This window comes from Mirounga angustirostris, unplaced genomic scaffold (assembly GCF_029215605.1).
Source record: "Mirounga angustirostris isolate CCGP_5_RB_7025 unplaced genomic scaffold, mMirAng1.0.hap1 SCAF_1, whole genome shotgun sequence".
In the NCBI taxonomy this organism is placed as follows: domain Eukaryota; kingdom Metazoa; phylum Chordata; class Mammalia; order Carnivora; family Phocidae; genus Mirounga; species Mirounga angustirostris.
In genome coordinates, this window is record NW_026991709.1 from 154,323,378 (window position 1) to 154,346,538 (window position 23,161).

The following is a 23,161-nucleotide window of genomic DNA, read 5'->3' on the forward strand; positions in this document are numbered from 1 at the left end:
ATTTTTATTTTGGTAATCTTACCTGAAAAAATATTTGCTAAACTCAGTGGTCTGTGATGGGCTTATTCATCTAATATAGACATACCCCCCATCTACCATATTCCTTTAATTAGGAACTAATTATACCTATCTGTATATTATGTAACTAGGAGTAGCAAATGAAATGCCTATACTGAATCCCCATTACTCCATATAAACTTGTGAGAAAGAAAGTGTCTAGTCTAGAAAGCAGAATAGTTATAAAGAGAGAGGGGAACCCAACCTTCAAGTATTTCAAAGTATCATGTTAACAAATAATTCACCTTCTTTGCTTAAGTTACAAAGAGGCAGGTTTTAATGCAATATAAAATAGAATTTATTTATTCAGAACTGAATTTGGCTTATAACCTTCCTGGAGGACACTATGCCAAACTGAAAGAATAACTGTATCTTTTGATTCAATAAACTTGAGAAATTTATTCCAAGGAAATGACTGGAGGAAATGTGCTAAAAGATATATGTAAAAGGATAATGTAATTGTTTATAACAGCAAAAATACTGAAAGCAACCTAGATATTATTTAGCTATGAATAGTTTTCAATTAATAATTTGAGAAAATGCCCCAGGTAAAATACTAGTAAGAGAAAAGGTATACAAAACGATACAATGAATGGTGCCAATTCTGTCCTCCTCTTAAGAAAACGTGTTATGTATAAAAATTATTGGAAAAGTAATTATGAAAGCAACTAGAATTACATCATAATTTATCAGTTGATTATACCCACATATAGTGGTACTGTAGATGGTTTTGTTCCGAATTTTAATCCATGAGCACACATTATTTTAATCAGATGTTGAAGAGTCATGCTATCAGGAACATTATAAAAGGGACTACTATATTTGAATAGTAAATTGAACTATATGCCAACGTCCCTTCTAACTCCAAGATTCTACAACTTTCGGAAAACTTTCTAGAACTAATTTAAAAATCAATAAGCCTGTGCCAAGAACAGAAACTCTAAAGTTAAATTTTCAAAGGACTGACAGCCAAGAAGGGCATTAATTTCTGAAGCAATATCAATATCCTCTGGCTAGTACTCTTTTCTTAGAAAAATAGGCAGTGAACCTAAATGAGCTGTGGCAAACAAAAGCAACAAACAAAAAACTGCAGACTGAATCTGCAATTGCCAAAAGAAGAAGGATGAGGAAGAGGATGAGGAGGAGAAGGAAGAAAGAATGAAGTCCTTACCCTTATTTTTTTATCAAAAGAGCCGCTGCTTAGATGGATGATATAATCTATATGAGTGATTAATGCCTACGATCACAAAAGCTACCTAGCATTTTCATATTTGGTAGGACTACAAACCAGAGAAGGCGAGGTGGCATAAAGAAAATCTGTTTCGTTAAAAAGAATATCAGATTTTATCAATTCAATTAACATCAAAATTAAGTGAGCTTTGCTGGATAAACTACAACCTCAATTTTCATCTAAGAAAGGATAATAAAACATGAAATACAGAGCTAATTATACACCGTGGCTCAGAATCACAAAAATATTATATATTATCACCATGTATTTCAAATATTAATTCATTTTAAGTCAAATAAGACATTTCATGAAATAATTATATATATCCGAAATCTCTAATTCAAAAATTAAGACAAAAAATTCCCCTTGCAGTAATTCGAGGTAGCCATTTGTTACAAAAGAAAGAAACCACAGAATATGATACTTTTTACCAGAGATAAGAATGCATAATAGAAAATATCATGTAATAGGATATGATAACTAACATTTGGATAAGAATATATTCCTATAATTGCAAAGCAAAAAAAACCCCAAAAAACAAAAAACTAGTAAAATGTAAATACTCAAAATACCCAGAAAAATCAGTAAGACATTTGTTTCACAATATTCACCTATTTATTTATATGCATATGAATATATGTAAATATATGTATACATTTACATATAATATATAAGTGTGTCTATATATATCATACTATCTTTCTTGAGAGTTATATGGCACAAAAAAGATAGTTAAAATGCAGTATTTATGGTATTTTTCCTACATTTAGAATATATATGACTTGAAATTAATGTTCAGTGGTATAGAAAGATCAAGAGAACACAACTTACAGGACCTGGTCAAAATATACAGTTTATTTTTCTTTCCTTTATGCTTTTAATAAAGGAGATATAAAGAAGAAAAACAAAAATTCTGAAGACTATGATTTTCCTACCAGTTATCATAAACAAGGAAAATCTGTTTTCCCAAATTATAACTAAAACACACCCAACACACACACGAAAGGAAGTCAGACAGGAAGAAAGAAAAGAAAGAAAGAGAAAAAGAGAAAGAAGCTAATGTCCTTTTAGCATTAAATATTTGCTTATTCTAATAGGATTCATTTTACCAGAAAGACCTGGCAGAAACTAGCACCTGAAAAGTACTCATGGCTTTCTTATTAGAATATGAAAAAAACCCGTAAAAATTTTAAAAAGATAAACAATATGCTAGAAGCAGTTCTAATGTGATCAAAGAATGTACTATGTGTTGTATATATTCATAAAAACTGTTTTATCCTATTTATTATTATCTAATTCAGAAACCATTTTTAAGGCAATTTTACTTGACCACCACCCATTTCCCATTGTGACAAATGATTCAATATCCAGTATCTTCAACCATTTTTTCAACACTGAAGTATTCAAGACTCACTACTATATGAATTTATAGAAATGTTACATAAATCAGTATTTCTTTAACAACTATAGAACCTGAAAAGAGCCAAATTCTGAAAAACCTGCTCTCTCCTTAAAAAACAAAATAAAAAAAACCCCAAATCCCAACACTCCCTTAAATGTCTCCCTTTAAAAATGACATAGGAAAAATGAATACTCTTAAGACTTCACTAATCCACAGGAAACAGCAATATACAGTATTTTAAAAACATTTCTGAAAAGGCAGCATATTCTTCTGTGTGTTGCAATAGACTCTCCAGATCTGCAATCGTGCTGCAGTCATGAATAAACATATTCCTCTGAAGTTCTAAGTATGTGTGTCCATATGAAGGGCATGAGGCATGCACATCAGATTTGAAATGGATTTACATTACCTCCAACCTTAGGGCCACCTGCTGAACCAGGCTTTCTTGCACTGTTGACAGGATTTCCGGATGTTTTAGGTGCAGGAACCTTGAAGGCTGAAGCAGTTGATGATGGCCTATTTCCATCCACTGATTCTTCATCATCAAAGCTTTTATCTGCACAAAGCATTAGAAAAATGTATTTTAAGAGAACTAAGCTTTGCTCCATTTTCCATAAGAATCAAAAATCAAATAAAGCTACATATAAAATCATTACTCTATAAGATATAATACAAAATAAAGCTCCTTTGAATAAGCATTTATATATTGGCTAACACCACATAAAATAACACAGTATAATTTAAAATTTGATTGCACTATTATCCTATTTCCTACCTATATATTAAGTCAAAACATAAAACCAAATATATTAACTCGAAGGACAGCAAAGAGCATTTTCATTTTTTCTGCTACTCATGTAAGCATTTTCTCCCAGCTCCTCCCATAGTGTATCTTCCAGCACACCCTGCCTTATTCCTTACACCCAGATCCTGCAACTTACAATCACAGATCCGTTTGCAAATCAGTCGCCTCATTCCTCTGAAAGCTCTTAATTTCCCTCACCCTAGGATGCTCCCAATGGTTCACATGGCCAAATACAGCAGATTCAGTACAAATCAAAGATTCTATCAAAAACAGACAGAAACAACCACAGAACCACCGCTGAGGTTTGTGCCGGCATTTTTCTTTCTCTTCCCTGCCCTAGGTGCTGTAACAGCCAATCAGCTACAAGGTGACATCATCTTATGGCAGCTACTGCCAGATGAAAGGTAAAAATTCTCCATGTATTTAAAATATTATCTATGCAGCTGCAATCCTTATTCTTTACCTAAATTTCAAAGGCTTTCAATACAAAGGTTTATAAACCTAAATTTGTTTTCTCCTATGTAATTCAGATGAAAATTAATACAAATACAAAATAAGGTTTTATGCAATATGCATTCTGCTGTGGTGCTTATTATTGCATCAGTAAAACATGGAATATCACAGTGCTCATTACTGTGCATAATTAACTCTGTAATCTTACAATTTTCTGTTTATTTAGGGCACAGAAACCAAACCAAACAATTTGTTTTCATAAATGATTCTAAAATATTCTACCCAAAGCTCCTTTTAGAATATTTATTAATGACCACGCTAGGATCATCTCCTTGTATAAAATGGAACCCCCCCAATCCCCACAAAAAAAATCACAAGCTGTATGCATTTACTTGTCTGAGAAGATGGTTTTCTCTAGGACCCTGCACAAACCAACCACGACAAACAAGATGGGCGAGGCAGAGCAGATTTACCACAGGCTTCAGATCAATATGTCAGAGTCTTTTTCCTTTCAACCTGCTCCCCCTTACCTATGCAAATACCCAAATCAACTAAAATGAAATCATTACTATAAAGGGATACTTCAAGTCCAACTATTAAATATATTTTAAAGAAAATATACCAAATAAGTGGTAAGACTTTTATTTGGAAAAAAGAAAATCAAATAGATACACCAATATAAAGCCGAACTCCATTTCAGCAAGTGTTTTTTTTTCCCTTAAATAGCAAAATTTATAAGAAAAAAATACCTTCAAGTTAAAAGACATTTTTTTTTTTAGCATAATAATATTAGGGAGCCAGATGGGATCACTTAAAACCTACATATATATATAGGTTTGTTCTGTTAAAAACACTAATATGGGGGGGCGCCTGGGTGGCTCAGTCGGTTGAGCATCTGCCTTCAGCTCAGGTCATGATCTCAGGGTCCTAGGATTGAGTCCTGCATCAGTCTCCCTGCTCAGCGGGACATCTGCTTCTCCCTCCCCCTCCGCTTGTCCTTGTGGTCTCTCTCAAATAAAATAAAATCTTTAAAAATATAAATAAATAAAAATAAAAACACTAATACGATCCCAAATAAACTTTTTTGCCATCACCATGTAAAAAAATATACAGCTAAGAGAGAGAGAGTAGACACATAAATCCACAGAAAGATAGGTACTGAAACACCGAGTAGCCAGAAGTTCCCATGGAAACAGTGTTCTGTTCCTACACACACAAGAAATGAAGAGTAAATGTCTCTACCACTTAAAAAAATTTAACTCTTAACATTCTAAAACTACTGGGAAATTAAATTTTAACTTTTTATCAAAATAAGGTAGATGAAAGTGTATAAATCCTAAGTATGAGTGCAATGAATTTTCACAAAACAAACATGCCCATGTAACCAGTCTCCAGAGCAAGAGATCATTATCAGCATCCTATACGCACCCTCATTGACCTTCCCCAAATCATTACTTCCTATCAAAGCCAACTAACTAGTCTTAACTTCATAATTGGCTTTGCCCATTCTTGAGCCTTATATAAAAGGAATCACACAATATCTACTCTGATATCTAGCTTCTTTTCACTCAATATGTTTGGAAGATTCATTTTCATTGCTTATAGTTATCTAGTGTACTATAATCTAGCAATATCCATTCTGTTGATGGACCTTTAGTTGCCAGTTTGAAATTATTATAAAATAGTGCTCCTAAGAGGTAAGCAAACAAACGGTTCTAAGACTTGTAAGCATTATTGTGGATGTAGTAAACACACAATTTTTGATTGAGTAAGTCAAATATACATATTGTAGCCTCTAGGACAGCAGTACTGGACCAGCAGCAGAGCATCACCTGGCAGTTTCTTAAAAATGCAAATTCTCTGGTCCCAACAGAAATCTAATGAATCAGAAACTCTGGAGATGGGGGCCCAGCATTCTGTGTATTAACAAACCCTCCCAGTGACTCCGATGTATGGTCAAGTTTAAGAACCATTGCTCAACAGCAGGAGTTGGCAAATTTTTTTCTATAAAGGGCCATATAGTAAATATTTTAGGCTTTGTAAACCATACATGTGGTCTCTCTGTGCAGCTACTCAATTATGCTAATCAATTATGCCATTGTAGTGCCAAGGCAGTGATACAGGATATGTAAACAAATGGGTGTGGCTGTGTTTCGATAAAATTTTATGTACATCAGGAGGGTACTACTGGATTTAGCTTGTAAGCAACAGTCTGCCAATCCCTGCTCTAGGGTAACCACTAAAATAAGAGTAACTGTATACATAAATAAACTAATACAAGAAAAATTTTAAAATCTGATTATCTGAAAAGAGGCAGGAAGGGGACAAAAAGAAGGACTGAAACAAGTGGATGAAACAGAAATAGAAGGCAAAGGGACAAAAATGAAGCCAAATATATCAGTAACTACCTTAAAAGTAAATGAACTAAATATTCCAAGTAAAAGACCAATATTGAATTTTAAAAAATAGGTTGCTTAAATGAGATATACTTTACAAAGTCACACAAAAGGTAAAATGACAAACTATGGCAAACACCAAGTTGATGTAGCTTATTCTAATTTCAAACAAAGCAGTTTTAAGAAGCATTACTAGAGATAGACCCTTAATGATGATAAAGGGGGTCAATCCAACAGGGAAAAAAGAACCCTAAATTTTTATGTACCCAGTAACACAGCTTCGAAAATATAAAATAAAAAAGGACATATCTACAGAGGGGGAAAATTTTTTACAACCTCCAATAATGTTATATCTTTTCTTGACTATAAGCTAAAAGAATTTATAAAATGAATTCATCATCAAAAGTCCCCAAATTAAAAATGTTTTGTAATTATAAAGATTATAAATATTCTAGGCTTAAAAATATTTTAACTATAAAATATTAAGACCAAGTCAATTATATTTCTTCCTAGCACCTATCACTTCCTGAAATAATACTTTTAAGAGTGAACTAGAAGTTGGACTGAAAGGGAGCAGAAACATTATCTTGTTTACCCTATAACTCCATTACCTAGAAAAATCCCAGGATAAGTATCATAGTTAACCCTTCTTCCTACTTCCCACCTTTGCCCTTCTGAGCTTGTTTTCAAAATAATGTCCTGAGTTGAACGAAGTCACACCACCACTGCTCAAAATCCTCTTATGACTCCATAAAAAGGCCTACCAGTACTTCAAAATCTGCAAGATCTTAGATACTATGTAGTTCTCTCTCCAACATGACCCAACTTGCTGCTCTCCATCTTTTGCTCCAATCCAGCCTCACCAGTCTTCTTGCTGAGACTCCCAAGAGGGCCTCTGCACTTGTTCCCTTTGCCTAGAATGCTCTTCCCCTCCACAGCTGCCCTATTTACTCACCAACTTCAGAACTTTATTCTTCTATCTCTTTCCCAATGAAGTCTTCTCTGGATACTAAAATTATAAACTTTCCAACATCCTGACACTACTGATCTATTCCCTACACCTCCCTGCTTCATTTCTCTCCTTAGCAATTACCTCTATATATTTTACCTTGTTTATTATCGGACTCTTTCCACTGAAATGTATTATCTATTAGAGTAAGAAGTTTTGTCTGTTTTGTCCACTGCCACAACTATGCCATGTGGAACAATGCTTAGAAGGACCCATTTCATAGTATGGAGACCTTCAGTCTCCAGGTTACTGAAACAAAACTCCAAAGGCAAACAACTATAAACACTCAATAGAATAGACATTAAAAAAAAATCTTCTTTAAAACAATAAGTACCTGACAAAATAGTAAGAAACAGGGGACAGAATCAGTACATATGAATTTCTATTCTGAAGGTCTTGTGAGGCAAAGGAACAGATTTTGAAGCCCACATAAAAAAGATATAGAGTCTAATAGGATATTGTTCCCACTGAAAGCTGGTATACCAAACAACTATACTATCAAGGTTAAAGGGAACCATAAGTAAGTCCTTATCTTCTTATGGCCTTTTATTCTTTTCCAATTTTTCTCAAAAGAGAGCAACAGAGAAGTAAATCAAAAGGAGTGCTTGATTAAGGTCAACTGCTTGGACAGTCAAGAGAGTCAAGCCCTTGGAACTTAGCAGGCTCACGCTGGTAGTATTCCTACTCCCACGCAAAAGCCAAGGCAAATGCAAAATTTTCCTGGGATAAAGTCTCTGGCCTCATATTACGTGCACAAATAATTTTTGAGAGGTCACTTGGCATGACAGGAAACAAGACACCAAGAGCAAGAATAATCAGAGATAGATAATAGGAACAGATCCACTAAAAATCCTAGAGTTATCAAGCATAGACTACAAAAGCTTTACTAGACAAACTTGAAAATAATTTCAGGGATCAGAAAATTTAAAGAGGGGCGCCTGGGTGGCTCAGTCGTTGGGCATCTGCCTTTGGCTCAGGTCATGATCTCAGGGTCCTGGATCGAGCCCCTCATCAGGCTCCCCACTCCATGGGAGGTCTGCTTCTCCCTCTCCCACTCCCCCTGCTTGTGTTCCCTCTCTCGTCCTGTCTCTCTCTGTCAAATAAATAAAATCTTTAAAAAAGAAAAATTTAAAGAGTAACAGATTTAAAATTTATTTATTAGAGAGAGAGCGTGAGAGCATGTGTGTGTGAGCGGAGGAGGGGCAAAGGGAGAGGGAGAGAGAATCTTCAAGCAGACTCCCTGCTGAGCATGGGGCCCAATGCAGGGCTCAATCCCAGGACCCTGAGATCATGACCCAAGCCGAAACCAAGAGTCAGATACTCAACGGACTAAGCTACCCAGGTGTCCCAAAAAGTGACAGATTTTTAAAAAGACCAAACAGAACTTCTAGAAATAAAAATATAATGACTGAAATTTAAATTCAGTGGGCAGACATGACAGATTAGATACAGCTGAAGTGAACTGGAAGATAAATCAGAAAAAAATCACCTGGGATACTTATAGTAGGTGCTTTAATATTTACTGAATAAAAGAGGATTAAATGCAGAAAGCATGATTATGTTGACACCTTTGTTCTCACTCCAATGTTTCAAAAAGAAATTACTATGGTTTGGTGCAGAAAATGAACAAGATGAACCTATTAAAAGGTAGTAGAGGATAAAAACTAATAAAGTGGCAAGCTGCAGTGGTTATGTGTGTGATGGAAATGGAAAAGGAGGAGAAAGGAGAGTAGCTAAGGAGAGTGGGAGAAAAAGATGGAGATAACAAATAGGGAGGAAGAAGAAATAAAAAGAAGCCCAAGTAGAAGAAGACTCTACCTTTTGTTGCATTCATATAATAACGGGACACTTGTCAGCAAGCACTGAGAGATGATAGGCCCATAATCCCTTATCTGCAATGCCCGAAAGTCAGTAAATTCTAAGAGTCTATCTAGCTTTAGCATGTTTTGTCTTTTTTTTTTTAACTCCAGTGTAGTTAACATACAGTCTTATATTAGTTTCAGCTGTACAACAGTGATTCAATAATTCTATCCATTACTCAGTACTCATCATGACACATGTACTTTTAATCCCCTTCACCTATTTCACCCATCCCCCCATTCACCTCCCTTCTGGTTACCATCAGTTTGTTTCCATTGTTAAGAGTCTGTTTCTTGTTTGTCTCTCTTTTTCTTTGTTCCTTTGTTTTGTTTCTTATATCTCACATAGGAGTGAAATCATATGGCATTTGTCTTTCTCTGACTTATTTCACTTAGCATTATACTCTCCAGATCCCTCCATGTTGCAAATGGCAATATTTCATTCTTTTATATGGCTGAGAATCTTTATATATTAATGGATGCTAACTCTTTCTTGGATATGTCATTTGCAAGTATCTTCTCCCATTCCAGAGGTTGGCTTTTAGTTTTGTTGACTGTTTCCTTCACTCTGCATAAGCTTTTTATTCTGATGTAGTCTCAACAGTTTATATTTGCTTTTGTTTCCCTTGCCTTAGCAAACACATTGAGAAAAATGTTGCTATGGCCAGTATCAGAGAAATTACTGCCTGTGCTCTTCTGGGATTTTTATGGTTTTACGTCTCATATTTAGGTAGGTCCTTATTCCATTTGAGTTTATTTTTGTGTTATGGTGTAAGAAAGTGATCCAGTTTCATTCTTTTGCATGTAGCTATCCAGTTATCCCAACACCATTTGTTGAAGAGATTTGTCTTTTCCCCCCTGCATATACTTGCCTCCTTTGTCAAGGATTAATTGACTATAATCATGGATTTCTGGGCTCTCTGTTCTGTCCCACTTATCTATGTGTCTATTTGTGCCAGTATCATATTGTTTTGATCACTACAGCTTTGTAGTGAATCCTGAAATCTGGGACTGTGATACCTCCAGTTTTGTTCTTCTTTTTCAAGATTGCTCTTTGGGGTCTTTTGTGGTTCCATACAAATTTTAGGATTGTTTGTTCTAGTTCTGTGAAAAATGCTGTTGGTATTTTGATAGGGATTGCATTAAATATGTAGATTGCTTTGGATAGTATAGACATTTTAACAATACTTGTTCTTCTAATCCATGAGCACAGACTATCTTTCCATTTGTTTGTGTCATCTTCAATTTCTTTCATCAATGTTTTATAGTTTTTCAGAGTACAGGTCTTTCACCTCCTTGGTTAAGTTTAATACTAGGTATTTTATTATTTTTGGTGCAACTGTACATGGGACTGTTTTCTTAATTTCTCTTTCTGCTGCCTCATTATTATTGTATAGAAATGCAACAGGTTTCTGTACATTGATTTTGTATCCTGTGACCTTACTGAATTCATTTATCAATTTTAGTAGTACTATGATGGATTCGTTCAGGTTTTCTATATATAGTATCATGTCATCTACAAATAGTGAAAGTTTTATTTTTTCTTACCCAGTCTAGATGCGTTTTATTTCTTTTTCTTGGACTTCGAGTACTATGTTGAATAAAAGTGATGAGAGTGGACATCCTTTTCTTATTCTGGATCTTAGGGGAAAAGATCTGTTTTTCACCACTGAGTACGATGTTAGCTGTGGGTTTTTCATATATGGCTTTTATTATGTTGAGGTATGTTCCCTCTAAACCTACTCTGTTGGGAGTTTTTATCAAAAATGGATGTTGTATCTTGTCAAATGCTTTTTCTGTGTCTACTGAAATGATTATATGTTTTTATTTATTTATTTATTTGAGAGGAGCAAGGGCAAGTGAGAGCACAAGCAGGGGGTGCAGCAATGGGAGAGGGAGAAGCAGGCTCCCATGAAGCCTGATGTGGGGCTCAATCCCAGGACCCTGAGATCATGACCTGAGCCAAAGGCAGATGCCTTACTGACAGAGCCACTTAGGCGCCCCTGATCATATGGTTTTTAAACTCTCTCTTGTTGATGTGATGTACCATTGTTGACTGATCTGTGAATACTGAACCACCCTTACATCTCAGGAATAAATCCCACTTGATCATGGTGAATGATTTTTAATTTATTGGTGGATTCGATTTGCTAAAATTTTGTTGAGGATTTTTACATCTATGTTCATCAGCCTGTAGTTCTCTTTTTTTTTTGTAGTGTCTTTATCTGGTTTTGGTATCAGAGTAATGCTGGCTTCATAGAATGGGTTTGGAAGCGTCCTTCCTCTTCTATTTTTTTGGAATAGTTTGAGAAGAACAGGTATTAACTTTTCTTTAAATTGTTATCTTTTAAAATTCATTTGGTAGCAAAATCTAAACTGATCTGAACTTAGTTTATGGCAAAACGTGAACTGACATGAGGCTATTTATTGTTTTTACTTCACTCATTGTGAATTTGCATATATTTAACTGTAAAAATATTAATGTGCTTGTTAATAAGGTGCAGCCCCAGACCCAGCTGAAGTTGTTGTATCATATATGGTTATGACCATTACTTTTCTAAAATCTGACCTACTCAGAATTCCAAAACATAGCTGGTCCCCAAAGTTTCAGATATGAACTGTAAATTTATATTACCATAATCAAATCCCTTCCCTTTTTTCTTTTTCCCTTCAAAGGAAAGCCATATATTCAAATGGCTATTCAAATTTTTCACTTCACTTTTATGGGTACATGTGTTCCCAAACCTGAAATTTCTGCTTCTGAATTCACATAAAGGATGAAAAACTCCTCCATTCTTACATGCCAAACAAAAGAGAAAGCCAAAACTTTATATCCTATCTCATTTAAAAAATTCATTTTGTGTGGCTTTCCTTCAGTAAATCAACTAGTTCAGAAAGAAGAACCCACAACACCATAGATCTTCATGCACAAATATACTGTTTCATATTAAGTAGCTTCTTATACCAAAGTTCCTCTTTTCTCTTGAAGCTATATCCTTCCTTATTCTAATTAAAACAATGAGTAAGAGGACTCTGGATTCCTGAGTGGTTTTACCCTCTTACATATCTAACAATGACCATGGTTCATATGTAACAGATAAATTAGTAACTGAGATTAGGAAACAATAATCACTATAAGCTATGGTACCACAGGTGTCTCAGAAAACTCAAGTTTCAATTGCCTACACTCCTCATTCTGCTTTTACAACAGAATACTCTCCTTGGCTTTCCTCTGACCTCAGAGGTCCCGCTAGCTCAGTCTCTTTCTCCTTTATCCAATCACTAAATGTTGAATATCCTCCTTCTCTCCAGACTACACACTTTCTAAATGTCTTCACCCATTCTCAACAGTTTAAAACATCTATATGCTGACAACTCTCAAATGTTTGTCTCTAGCCTATACCATCTCTGAATTCCAGACATAAATATTCAACTGCCCTACTAAACATCTCCCCCATCCATAGATATCTCAAAGGTATCTCTAATCTGACATATGTAACCTAACACCAACACCATCTTCAAACCTGTTCTCTGTTCTCCCTAAATCTACCTCTATCCCAGGAAATGACATCACCATCTATTTAGCTACTCAAGCTCATGATATAGGAGCCGCATTCCAAGTTCTCTGCCCCACACGGATCACGTATTAATAATTCTTGTTGTATGTAACTCCAAATTATATCTCAAATCCACCTAATTACACTTTACTTCTGGTGCCATTCCTAATCTAAGACCAGACCAGTATCTTCTCTTCCTATATTGCTCCAACAATTTTTTTTTTTAATATTTTTTATTTATTTGACAGAGAGAGACACAGCGAGAGAGGGAACACAAGCAGGGGGAGTGGGAGAGGGAGAAGCGGGCTTCTCACGGAGCAGGGAGCTTGATGTGGGGCTCAATCCTAGGACCCTGGGATCATGACCTGAGCTGAAGGCAGACACCCAACGACTGAGCCACCCAGGCGCCCCGCTACAACAACTTCTTAACTGGTCTCCCTGCTTCCATTCTCGACCTTCCAAACCCCATAGTAGACAATGAGATCATCTAAAAATGTAATTTGGACCAGTGGCTGCTAAAACTGTTAAATGAAAGGCTGATGGGGAACTTTATAAAGAACAGATCAGGCTAACAACACCTGAACCCACTGTTCAATATTAATACACACAAAAAAGGACAATCAGGCACTGCATGGCTTCTGATAAAATTGCATAATACCACCTATAAAAATGTGTACCAAAAACCGCCCAAGAAACAGAAACAAAAAATTAGACCTGATTCTGATCAAGCCATTAGCAGAATTTTTAATTTTCAGGAAATAAAGGGGATATAAAAACCTTTAAAACAAAAACATAAAATCACCATGGCAATGTAATCATCAAAATCTAGTATGTGGGAAAACTTTACCTGATAGATATATTTTTTTGTCAACAAATAAGTGGCAAGAGGAGAAAAAGAGAGACAACTGCTACAGATGAATAGAGCATTAAGCGATATATCAACCAATTACAATGGTGAACCTTGTTTGAATTAAAATTCAATTTGTAAAAAGGTATTTAGGAAACAACTGAGTAAATCTGAATACTGAATATTTGATACTAAGGGTTAATTTTTTAGGTGTGAAAACTGGTTGTCAATAAAATATTTCCTGGTAACAAACAAACTTCTATTGTCTTTTAATTTATTTTTTTAAAGATTTTATTTATTTATGTGACAGAGACAGACAGACCGAGAGAGGGAACACAAGCAGGGGGAGTGGGAGAGGGAGAAGCAGGCGTCCCGAGGAGCAGGGAGCCCGATGTGGGGCTCGATCCCAGCACCCTGGGATCACGACCTGAGCCGAAGGCAGACACTTAATGACTGAGCCACCCAGGCACCCCCTACTGTCTTTTAAAAAGTTCTCTAACTGCCTTTTTAAAAAGATGTTTTACTTTACTTTATGTGTGAGTGCATGTGCATGTGCGTCTACACACCCATACCCTGGTCCAGCATGATAGGTAGGGCTGGGGAAGACAGGTAGGGATACAGATGAATAAAGATTGGCTATGTACTGATAATTTCTTTAAGCTGGAGAGTAGGTAGTAATGGAGGTTTGTCACAATATTCTTTATTTCTGGGTATGTTTGAAATTCTTCTTTAAAAGAACTATGATAATTTGAATCACCTTGCTCTCTTGCTTAAAACGCTGTAATGGAACCCCAATAAAATTATAAGCACATCGTAAGACCACAGAAAATGAGGCAGGGCAAAGTATGTGAAATCAGCACCCAAAAGATAGCAAAGAAGTCTCATAAAATGCAAATTAAAAGGATGGAAAGCTTTTGAAGAATAAAACCACAGAAAGCTGCAACTCAGAATTCTCAGAAGCAGACTGAAACAACAGTGAGGATTGATCTACCTCACAGAACGACGGAGAAGTGACACTCTCTAAGCCAACAAGTACAGGAATGATTTGCAAGGAATCACTGAAAACCTATGAAATGATTTCATCATTAAACTCTTCCCACCCCCAACTCAGAAAGCTCAATATTTTATATATAAGTATGCATGTGAGTGCGTGCACGCACATACACACATACTTCTGTAAAAATGGAACCACCAGAAAAGGGAAAAAAAGTTCTTATATAAACTTTTATTTGCTAAAATTAAAATTTAATGGAAGGATTAGATGAGAAAGTCAAGGAGATCCCCTAGAATACAAGGGAAAAGAGAAAGACATAAAACTTAGGTGAAGAGACAAAACATAATGGACAGTGAATCAACATACGAGGTTCAATATCTAACTGGTAACAACTCCGTAACGAGAGACTAAAGCTAATGAAGGGGAGAAACTTATCAAAAAAAATAAAAGAGAAGATTTCTCAGAGCTGAAGAAAAATCACAAGCCTTCAGAAGTAAAATAATTGAACAGTAAACATTTAAAATGTATTCAATTTAAACTAAAACAAAAAAGTTCAGTAAATGACTAGAAATTAAAAATCCAAATGCTTCAAAATGGCCAAATTTTAATATTCACATAAAGATGCTGTGTTTTCAGCAGCACAGTTAATCTTAAATTGTTAACAATTTTATTTAAAAAAAAATAAAGTCCATCTCATATAAAGTTTAAAAGAGACCAAGAAATTTCATAAAGTCTCTTAGAATTTCTAGATAGTTATTAACTCACTAGTTAAAAAACCTACTTGAAGACTTTTATCCTTTTCTTTAAAGGAGCCCATTAAAAATTTAAGACCTTTGATAGTTCAATGAAGGGGGAGACACAATTTAAACCATTACTTGGTATTAATAAAATTAAAAACAACATATTTCACAACAGCCATAATATCAAAGTAAATAATAAATGATGCTCATAATAAGGTTTATTTATCTATTTATTAAAAGATTTTTTATTTATTCATTTGAGAGAGACAGAAAGAGCGAGTGAAAACATAAGTGGGGGGGGGGAGAAGACTCCCCACTGAGCATGGAGTCTGCTGTGGGGTTCAATCCCAGGACCCTGAGATCATGACCTGAGCCAAAGGCAGGTGCTTAATGGACTGAAACACCCAGGCGCCCCAATAAGGTTTATTTAGAACCTTCACAAAAACTAGTCATTTTGGGTAAATCTTCATGACAACTATACTTGGTCATAATAGCTGTCAAGAACATCAACTATACATTCTACATGTACCAAAAAATAATGTAAACCATTTCTTGAAGACTCAGGTTCATTAGCAACTTTATGTTGGAGGATATGTTGCTACTGGTGCCCCAAGACCTTGCACCCAAATGGGTAAACGGAGCCTGTTTCAAGAAGGCTAAGATTTTTGATCTTAGTGCCCACTACTACCACCTATATTGCTGAATGCCCAATCTTTTGTCCCTTATAAATTTACTTTTTCTTCTTACAGACTGTTTGTTTTCCCCATTATCACTGCTTCCAGAAAAAAAGTTCGGCCTTTTTGCCACTAAGTTAAAGGGTTGCCTTCTTTCAGTGATTTGTGTTAACCCAATTCTAGCATAGCACATAGAATATTCAAGGGTACAGAAGAGGAGATATCTACTCAGCACTAATTTCTTGCTATTGTTCCCTTCCCACCAAATCAGTAGTGATATGACCACTCCAAATCAAGAGTGGTCTAGAAGGCTTCCCTTTGGAAAATCAAGGTTATATCATCACTTACATACGTTTTTTTTAAAAGATTCATGTTTGGAAGAATAGACTGTGTTGAAATGTTACAAGTGTAGAAACAATCTATTTGCAACAAAACCTTACTTCTTTCCAGCCACTCTGCAGTGTAACAACAAAAGGCCAAATTCCTCTCATGAGCTTTTGAGGCAGATTGCAGGGCTCAGTGCCACATAATAATCCTACAGGTTTTTAACTCTATCTGATTTGACTGCCCAGAGCTACTTCACAATCATCTGACTACTTGGTTTTATATTCTTGGGTAAGAATAAAGAAAAGGAGATACAGGAAATACAAACAGAAAAGGAAATACAAATAATCAAACATTTGAAGATGATCAATCTTATTGGTCAGCAGAGATGTTTTTAAAAGGGTGAGATATTTTTCACCCCTTTGACAGGCAAATTTTAAAAATAATAATAGCAAGAACTGAAAAGAATGCAGGGTAACAGGCACTGATGGTGGGAATATAAGTGGTAAAGCCTCTTCTGGAGGAAATTAGCTACAACTAACACAATTTGAAATCAATAAAAACTTAAGATACAGAAATTCTACTTCTAGAGTATTTTAAGAAACATATATGTGTGTGTATACACACACACATTATTTGTAGGAAGGTGTTTCAGAATAATTTATAAAATTGTATGGGATTAAACAACCTAAAATTCTACAGAAGAAATGGTTATGATACATCCATACTATGGAACGTTATGCAACAGTTCAAACAAGACAGTTACACATGAGGACATTAAAAAAAGAAAAAAAAAGAAAAACTCTATGCCACACCAAGTAGATGTAGCAAATGGCAAAAATACTTTCAGAGCAATATCATTTATGTAAACACAATAAAAACAAAACCATTTATTTTGATACTTAATATGCATGTAAGGGACAGTAAAAGGTATGCAAAGACAGAATAAAAGTGTTCACCTCTGTTTATATCTGGACTTGAAGGAGGTTCAGAGGGAAATTTATCTGCATTGTTTGAATTTTGAAAAGAAGGTATTTGTTAATTAAAATCAAAGAATAAGAAACAACACAGGTTAGGAATAACAAAACCCATTTGTTTTGTTTTGTTTTGTTTTATAATCCATTTGTTACACATGTACACCTGATACTAGTATAGTATATGTGTACTACATGTGAGAAAGACTAATATACAGAAGTATATATGAAACTGTTAAAAACTACAAATCGCAGGATGACCTGTTACTATGTATTTTACTGTTTAGATATCCTACTTTTATTTTTTAAATTAACTTTTTTAAAGTAAACTCTATGCCCAACATGGGGCTCGAACTCACAACCCCAAGATCAGGAGTCTCATGCTTTACTGACTGAGCCAACCAGGTGCCCCTGCTAGATTTCCTATTTTTAAATAAAAGTGTATTACTATAATTATCAATAACATCCAATAAAAGCATTTCCATTTTGAAGAACAGAAGGAGCAGTAAGGTTACCTTCTGAACTTCACAGAAGGCTGTTACTTTGATTTTTTAAAATTAGTACATTCCTAAGTAGTCTGAATGTATTTATGCATTGCTTGGAAAAAGAAAACTAAATATACACTAATAGTCATCAAATCTATGTTTAAGAAAGAAGAAAATCTGGATATGGCCCCAATCAAATGCAACATTTAGAGTCACCTGTAAACTACGGTTTAAAACATAAATAAATATATAAACTTGGCAATGCTCTTAAGTATATGAGAACTTAATTTGCTAATTTTGATGGATTTTGCCTTAAAAATTAGTAGTTAAAATTATTTCCAAAAGGACATATAGAACAGTTACGTATATTCTTGGAATAAACCATCACAATACCAAAACAAAATATACTATCATATTTCTATTAACATGTACATAACAGTTTAAATGACTATTTACCAACATCATCATTTTGGTACATTTGCATCCCATTCCTCATAGTCCCAAGGGGACAAACTCCTGAGAGAGAAGTCATTATATCGTCATAAGGAAGGATAAAACTGTTAGACTTAAAACTTCCAAATACAGACCAGTCTTAAGAACCTAGTGAAAAATACACATAATATTTTTAAGGAACTTTAAGTACCCCTTCATACATGTCTCTGGCATTGATATTATAAAATATACCTCTCTAAGCATATTAACAAAAGCTTTAATAATGAAAAAAGAACCACGCTCAGGTAGTTAAGTGTTATGAAGGACAATACCAAATGCAACCTGAGGCTCTAGATTTGCTTCTGGTTTGCTCTCTGTGCCTAGATCTAGGACTTATCATAGCAGCAAGCCTCAGTTTCCCAATCTGTGCAATGGAAACACCAAAATACTCTGTACACTTCATATAGTTATTTGTACCTAAGGAGTTAATGTATACTAAGTATACTAAAGTGCTTTGGAACACTATAAAGCACTATAGAAATATTAAAAAATATATTATAATAAAACACTAGCAAAATCAATTTTTAATAAAATTATACCCTATATAGGACTTGTAAAAGGCAATATTTTCTAGAAAACTATTTACTAAGGACACTGGCAAATCACAAACATATTAATTAAAATAGTGTCTATGGCAAGCCATTTTGCTTCTTTAAATACTTTATTACCACAAAATTCTACTTGTTGTCATATACAACATGAAAGATGACAAGCTTGCTAACCAAACCTTCCTGCCAAAAAATCTGTCATTCTTCTAAGAGCCACATTCCATATTCTTTCTTCAAAGCTTTTGCATATATTCCATATTTCTTCCAATAGCCCTTCATATCCACTACCAAAGACTGAGGGCTTGCTTGGGTTGCAAGGTAAATTGGCATATTTGCCAGATCTCGTATAGACATATCAAGTAGAAAAGGATATTAAATGGCAAGTAAGCATACATGTGCATATACGCACACACGACTGTACACACACACATACACACAACACACACACAAATGTCCTTCGTTCTTTAGGGAGAAATATATTTCTCACACAGCAAATGATCGTCACTTTAACAGGAAGTGCATAACACAAGCATAAGAAGAAAAATAGATCTTACTCACCATCTCCCATAGCCATTCAGATGGTCCAGGGAGCTTTCTCAAACCAAGAGGTCAAACAGCACAGCAAATAAATGCAGCTTGCTGCCTGCGCCACTGGGCTCGGCCTGCAGCCTGCAGACACCCGGAGCACTGTGTGACCCAGGCCGCGCTGCAGCTCTGCACCGCAATAGCCAACAGCTGCTACTCCACTTCAAAATAAAAGTCTGGGATCTTGCTGAAAATCCTCGTCTATTTAGCAGAACCTAGCAGAGCCTGATCAAGATTATTCTTTAACTGCACATACGTGGTTATATACAGGTTATGATGCTTCTCCTTGTACTGGCTGCCTGAAATTTAATGTAAGAAAAGCTCTGGGAGCCAATAAATGCCATCCCACTGGGGGACTTTTAATGCAATCATCAAAACACAAGGCATGTGTTCAGCAATCATTTTCTGCTTCCCTAAAGATACCATGTAATCAGTAGCAATCACATGATCTGATGGATTAACTGATTTGTGCCTTTTTAAAAAGGTTTTCATCCTTTTGTCATTACCTTTTAATATTTACAACAGACGATTGCTAGAAGTGCACAAACAGGAATAGCCCAGTTTCCATGATTAACTGCTCTCATTATGCAGGAAGCATTTCTGGCTGCCGTAAACAAATCACGTCAAAGGCAGCCCATCAAAGGCTGCTCTGTGTGCGGACAGCAGAGCCACACGGAACAAAGCTTGCTTCTGGTGGAGACAGAACCTAGCCAGTGCGCAGCTGCAGGACACAGAGCACCCTCCATCCAAGCTGCACAACCATCAGCACATTGTCAAGCTCTGGGAAGGCCCTGGGGCTCATGGTCACAAACAGACATGTTTTAAAATCAATCTAAGAAAAGGTCCACTTTGCTTTTCACTAATGTGTATGCTACAAGCATATAAAAAACTACACTGCAAGTTACCTTATTGCCTCTTTAAGCCCAGTTTCAAGGTAATTTCAAAGCCTAATTCCTATGCTTTGTTTTATTGCCAGCCTCCTAGAGCAATTCTTTTCCTAGCAACTGTTTCAAATAGAGAAGTGGGGAAACATTTTACAATGATTTCACCCCAAGACTTCATTAGGCCCTACGCACATGAGACAAATCAGAATTATGCATAGTTTTTTCACAGGCAAAGAGAAAAAGACTTGCAGTCACAGCCACCAACACTGTTGGTGTTTACATCTCAGTTAGCGTAGGAGATGGTCTAGAAAGCTCCATGACAACAGGCCCAGCCATAATCACAGGGGGCCTGCAACTCTGTCTTTTCCTTCGTCAGGGCTGGTATTGCCTCCTTCCAGCCTTGATCTGATTAACATTAAACTTAGTTTCCTTCTAACAGCAGAGCTAATTCCACTGTACTTAGGGATTCTGCCTAACTTACTTTGTAATATGAGAATTAAAGTCCGGCTTGAAAAACCTTTGAGACAAGAAAATACGCATTTCTCCCTTTCCTAAACTAAATGCTATGCTCAAATCTCTGATGATGTAATTTACTTTGTGTCTTGAGTGTGATGAACTAATTTGCTAGAAAATCAAGTCAAAGAATTCAACCAAAACTTAAATCAATAGTATAGATATGGCAGTTATGAAAGAAATCAGAGACAAAAGCATGAGATGTAAGATTGTGCACCGAGACACGCTTAAGTGGAGAAGAGGTAGACTAGAGAGAAAAAAATAACTCTTACAATCAGGTTATACCACCTTTATAACCTGGGTTTTTTTCTTTTTGTGTTTACTAAAATGACTTTTTTCATCCCAAAGCACTCTAAATCAATATATTATAAAAAGTTTGATGTTTCATTATTATGGCTTCAGGCACAGACACACTAAAAAATTTTATTTACTGTAACAGTTTGTAGAATATCATATGGAACAAATCTGAATGGAATGCCATGTTTGGGTGCATTCATAACAATTTGCTTTGCACATGTACATCAAGTGAGAGAGAGAAGAGGTGGTATCTTCAATGGCTCTCAGTCTGTTATATGCATGAACTATTTCCACAAGTTTTCATCTTCAGCCTTTATTTTGCCCTAACCTGTTTTTCTGTTCTATAACTTTAAAGTTTTAGGTTGAGTACACAATTATAATAAGCCAATAAGGGCTGAAAATTTTGTGGGGAAAAATGCAGAAATTAAAAAAAGAGTATTACTTTGGGTACAAATTTTTTGCCTTCAAATTATTACTTACAAAATTCATTTTCAATGTTCAATTAATAGATTTCTCTACCTCTACCTAGGATCTCAGGCTTAAGGTGTCCAAAAGTGGAAAGCCTGTTGTTGTCTCTTCCTTCCCCTCAAATACCTATAAAAATTATTAAAAAGTTATTCATTGTCCTGGGTTGGGATGACATATACTATAATGTTAGTGGAAATAATTTTTTCATTTAATGGTTTTCACTTAGCTGCAAGGATTTTAGGAATAATTTAAATTAATTTCATTAAATTCCTTAAACAAACAGTAGTTGTATTTCTTCCATTACCAACTGTAATCACTCTAGATATTCATCGCTTATTTGCTTACTTGCTTGTTTACAATCTATCTCCCTCACTAGAATGTAGGCTCCCTGACTCAGGAACTTTGTCTTCTTCTTGTTGTGACATGATCTAATTTACATTTTAAGATCATTCTCACTTCTGGGTAGAAAATAGATTCTAGAGGGCAGACATGAAATAGAAATCTATTGCAATAATCCAGGTAAAAGCTGAAGACTTACAGTGGGGTTTTAGCAGTGGAGATAGGAAAAAAATTAACAAATTTTAGATATATTAGGATTTCAAAGGTAGACAGACTGGGGGATCAATTCAGGTTTGATTTGCCAGTGTCCTTAGTAAGTAGTTTTCTAGAAAATATTGCCTTTTACAAGTCCTATATAGCCTGAGCTGACAGTGGTGGCACTGACTGAAATGGGTAAACTGGGGGAACAACAGATTTGAGGGGAAGGAAGAGACAACAACAGGCTTTCCACTTTTGGACACGTTAAGCCTGAGATCCTATTAGGCACTCCAATGCAAATGTCATCGAGGCCACAGCTACTAAATCTAGAACATAAGAGAGATGAATGAGGACCAGAACCACACATTTAGGAGTCAAGAACAAATAGTTATCATTTAAAGCCTTTGAGTTGGATTACATTACAGAGAATACAGAAAGGAAGAGGAGAGACGTGGGCCCTGGGACTTGCCAACATGATAAACAGGCTTCCCTCTTATAGTCTCTTCCCTTATTAATGAATCCATTAAAGTATTTTTTCAATGACAGCATAATATTGTCATCAAAAACATCCTGACCTACTCCTACACCCCACTGTATAACCTTTTAGACTTTAACATTCACATGTGACCACATTTGAATATTCAGATCATAATCTCCAATACAAAAAAATCTCTGAAGACTCCCTCCAAGAGAAAGAAATGCCAGATACTGACCCCAAACCTCTGTTTATCGAGAGAGAAACAAGAGAAAAAGAAATAGGAGCTAAGAGAATAGGGAATATAAAATCTTCTCTTTTGAAGGAACAGAAGTAACCTCACAAAATACAAGAAAGACAGCACTTTCAAAATAAACTGTATCCAAATAATATCTTAAATTTATAATATGCATTATACTTTTCTCTTAGAGTTGTAACTACATAGTCTGGAATACACAAATGAGAATGGTATGAAAACACAGCAGTCTCAATCCAAGTAATTTTAACAACTATCTATCTTCCCGCTGTTTCTGGTTTCTACGGAAATAGAGGTAA

The 23,161-nt window shown here is 35.4% G+C and overlaps 1 protein-coding gene across 19 annotated transcripts in view; it reads right to left on the reverse strand.

Annotated features, from left to right (window-relative positions):
• CLASP2 (cytoplasmic linker associated protein 2) overlaps positions 1 to 23,161 on the reverse strand; it is a 184,359-nt gene that overhangs the window by 120,661 nt on the left and 40,537 nt on the right. For 14 of the 19 annotated variants that reach the window (XM_045904135.3, XM_045904129.3, XM_064590567.1 and 11 more), the window contains exon 8: positions 3,100 to 3,246. In XM_045904135.3, the coding sequence (XP_045760091.1) occupies positions 3,100 to 3,246 (147 nt within the window). Of the gene's footprint in view, positions 1 to 3,099; positions 3,247 to 3,631; positions 3,957 to 19,405; positions 19,864 to 23,161 lie in introns of those variants that run through there. The other 5 variants (XM_054504529.2, XM_054504528.2, XM_045904141.3 and 2 more) reach the window with 3 other exon arrangements.